The sequence below is a fragment of the Schistosoma mansoni genome, chromosome 1 (assembly GCF_000237925.1).
Source record: "Schistosoma mansoni strain Puerto Rico chromosome 1, complete genome".
NCBI classification, from domain to species: Eukaryota; Metazoa; Platyhelminthes; class Trematoda; order Strigeidida; family Schistosomatidae; genus Schistosoma; species Schistosoma mansoni.
Window position 1 is genome coordinate 58,585,480 of NC_031495.1, and position 4,290 is coordinate 58,589,769.

Here is a 4,290-nt window from a genome sequence, read left to right on the forward strand (position 1 = left end):
CTATCACCGCCAGATTTTATCTTCTCATTTTGGGATTCATTTGACAACTCGTATACTCTCTCCTTAGTACTGATATGAATTGTTTCATGTACACATAACATCAGTTGATTTATTCATACTTTTAGATGTGCTATACATTGGTTACCGAAATATTTTTATGAACGGTACACCTACTTGATTTAATAGTAGACAATTCTAAGACCATTATCTAATAAATCATTCAAATTCCACAAGTTTCAATCTCGCACAAGCTTATTTTACTTCCTAATATTCCAAAATAGTAAATCAATGCCCAGAGCTGCTGATTCTCGCTTTCTCAAATATTGATTCTTCTATATGTAAAATAGTATACTATTTTACGCTGATTTTGTGACAAAATAAATGTAAATATTTATTCACCCTAATCATACCATCAACTTATTAAGAATAGAAATGAGAAATGATGTGGAAAAACTTTTAATAAGAAATAATAAATAACAACCAGAAAATTTGATTTCTCTCATAGTTTTCGTTTTGTTTAGAAGAAAAATTACAAGTAGATATCCCATTTTGAAATAAATTTTTGAGATGAATCTGTATTTGATTTATCAGGAGGCAAAAAAGGACTTGTTTGACTGGAAACTATAGAATTCTGAAATTGGAATGGCAAACAAAATAGTTGTATAATTATCCCAGTTCGGATAATTTAGCTGGTATAACAAGAATAAGCAGTACTGAGGTTAGTAGAAACTATTTGTAATTAACTGTCGAAACTGTAAGAATGATGTAATGACTTAAAATTACTAGATGTCTACATTGTATTTGTTTAATGGATATTATTAAGTACATTATTCGAGTAAGAATTAGTACTCAAAAGAAATTTTACTTCATTTAAGATATTTTTATGCTTTTTTAACAAGAAACTGAATATTATTGCGATTCAAGACGGGAAATGATAAAATCAAACCTAAATGTAAAATGTTTTGTTCAAACGATAAACAGTTATATGTTGATTATTTCAACCTTTACTTCTTAAATAGATTAGTTGAATCATTTCGAATTATTAGAGTAGCATAGACCGTTCTCTGCACACTGAATACAAAATATTTTCAGATGCTAGTTTTACAATTAGTTGATAAGCTTTTTGCAAGGGTCCCCTCTGGAAATTCATTTCATCGAAAAGTCTAACCTCTTTGTTGACGATAGGTCTCATTCGGATTAGCTGGATTCTACAAAGTACTCTATTAAATGTCTTTTATAAAGAACTGGAATAAAAATGGAAATGTAAGCACCGTTCGATACCTTAAAAGACTACTTATGAGGAAAATATATCTATTCACAACATTAAACTTCTAATAATAATAATCAGTATTACGTCAAGGTAAAATGCAGCATGAAATTCGATAGTAATTGCATACATTAAGACTAACACCAAAAAGAAATGTGTTCTAACCAAAAATATTCATAAGAATATTTACCGGAACTAAGATATCTTTTGGGTTACTAGTGTTCATCTTTGTTTGAGAACCAGAGGGTTTCGAATATGGATATAAACGGTAGGAGATTTCCTGAGACTCTACTGTCAGACACTCGTTAGAATCAGTAGTATCAATATCTTGAGCTGAGGTAATTTCATCTTTGGACAGGGAATTTTTTGCTGGCATAGTTTTTCCAGACAAATCCATATTTGGACTCGATTGCGGTGCTCTTGGATGATTTAGTAGCCCATATTCATGCAAATTCATTTGACGAAGAACACCTTGTCTATTTAACTTCTGTACAACTTTACGACATTCTTGAGCAATTCCTTCTGCGAAAACCTTGGATTCAAATAAGTCATTGATGAAGCCAATTTAACGTATATTTTTAAGGACGAAAACCCATTAAACAACCAATGAGAATAAGAAATTGTTAAATAAGTTTCTTTCAGTTCTTGTAAGCAGCCAAGGACATATAGTTACAGGGCATTAAAAGTTGATTAGTCCCCAATAGCTTTTAGCAGTCCACCGAGAGGGATCACTTAACAGTGATCTACTGTTTCAAATGAGAATGACGGACATTTACAGCTGTAGAATAAACAGTAGATATCGTTTTATGGACGCTTTTCGCCATTGTAACTTCAGATGACACTAAAAGTCTTATATATATATATATATATATATATATATATATATATATATAATTTGAAGTTGAACACTAGTGAATATGTTATTTAATTGACCTATAGAATGCAATCTGCTAGGTGAATATGCTGTGTCGATTGAAACCCACAAGCGTAAAAGTGAGAAGGCATGTCCAGACGAAAAGTCAGAATTATCCGTGAGACAGTCAAATTCAAGAAAGAGAACAGGAATAGAATTATTAAAATAGATAATCAATTCAGTAGCATCATCTCTAGGACGGAACCACCAACCCTTAACATGGGCCAACAGGTTCACGTTAATGATTTTCGCTATTCAGCTTGGCAGTGATATCATAGAGACTAATCACATGTTGCAGAAATTGACTGTATGTGGTAGAAGCAGATGGTCAGGATTGTGTACAACAAGTGAACAGCGTATTAGGCCATTTATAAGCAATCCATAAAACATCGCAAATTGAATTTTCAAGATTTTCGGAATGAATTTGATATGATGAATTCAGAAGTATAGAAATTAGAGAGCCTTTCAATAAGAAAATCGACACAACGGAAAATTGAGCTTTTACAAACTGACTTAACAAAAATGTCATCAAACACTTTTTGATATTTATGGGACTCAATGAAATTTAAATTACAAGCGTTAAACCTCGAAGTCGGACGCCGACTAGCGTACGGAAAGGTTATAAAGGCCTTCCAAGTGATTACTTTAAGATATAGAGGAAGTCAATTAAGTAACAAGGCGTTAGTTTGAACGACATGAGGATATGAGAGCTTCCTCCATGTTAGCAGTCAGTGATGGGATGTTTTAGATTCATCTCAGAGAGGAAAAATAAATTTGTTTTTCTTGAGAATAAGCACTAAGAATCATACCATCCTATAAGTCAATTTTCTACTCTGTCTGTCATCTGTTTCTGTCAATTTTTTACTGTTATTGTGGTAGTTTCAAAACTTAATTTTTCTTGTTTTACTTTGCTACGCTATTCGAAGAATAGTTATCTGAATTCATATACATTTGTACCATATCATGCACATTAGCTTGCAAGGCCAGTGAAATCCAAAAAATTATTGTAAATGATAATTAATAACTATAGTGAAAAAGTGCTTGCAAGTAGAGATTAAGCAAACATTTGAATTTGCATAAGGGGTCAAAGTAATTCTCATAAAACAAAGAACTTGCAAAGTTTCAGAATAGATCGTAGTTGCAACAAATTATGTAACCTTCGTGAGAGAAATGGATGCAATTTCATTTGATAGGAAATAAAATCTGACCTTTAAAACTGACTGCTTGCAAGAGCAAACTTTGCAAACCCAGGTTTTCGACTTTATACGATGATGGACTTGAAACGTGCGACACTTTGAGCAGCACAATACCCAGAATTGAACGGGCATAACACAAATTTCTATCTAATTGTCCTAAAGCATATAATAAGCAACGAAAATTAGTTGAAAAAAGTTTGCTAACTAATGACTTGAAAAGCAAAATTTTTGTTACGTTGCATGAAACACACGGTGGATACCTGAGTTTCTAAAAAACTCATTTACCAGGTCTTTTGGTGCGCGCCACACTAAGTGCAAGGACTAATTATATCTCCTTGCTGCCCAAACCGAAGTAGGTGGGGCGGGATTCAAAACTGGGACTTAGTAGCCGGAGGATTACACACCAAGAAATGATTTGTATTATAAGTAAGTCCATAGGAAATACAAAGATGTCATATTGGTTACACATTACCATTTATTATTTGGTTGTCTATTCGTACATATTTACGGTTCATATTATAGTTTTTGTATCAGTTTTATGAATAATTTAAGAAACGTTGTTGAGTGATTCAACCTATCTCTGACTGAACTAACGTGATAGTCAAGTCATTTAGGACTTAAGGTATACAGGATATTGTAAGCGATTCTGATTTCGTGAATATGTCGTTAGGTAAGCAGAGATTTAGATACTTTTAATATGTTTGATAATTTCGAATAAATTGAGCATTGGATAGATTGTTGTAAATAATATATTTGTAATATCCCAATGAGTGGAAAAATTAGATTTTCTGACTTTCCGTGACTCAGTGTAAGCCACTTCTTCAGAGAATAAATAACCGAATTAAAATTAATCCAAGTTTAAATAGTACAACGGAACAATAAGAATATTAATGTCAGAAAATCTAGTTTTTCTA

General features: G+C 32.2%; 1 protein-coding gene across 1 annotated transcript; it reads right to left on the reverse strand.

Moving 5' to 3' along the window:
• Positions 1-1,042: 1,042 nt before the first annotated feature.
• Positions 1,043-2,992, reverse strand: Smp_170580 (hypothetical protein; the record flags this gene model as incomplete). Its single annotated transcript, XM_018795010.1, has 3 exons — positions 1,043-1,201; positions 1,458-1,799; positions 2,990-2,992. The coding sequence occupies 3 exons, from the start codon at positions 2,990-2,992 to the stop codon at positions 1,043-1,045; spliced, it is 504 nt and encodes a 167-aa protein (XP_018649365.1).
• Between the last annotated feature and the right edge of the window lie 1,298 nt (positions 2,993-4,290).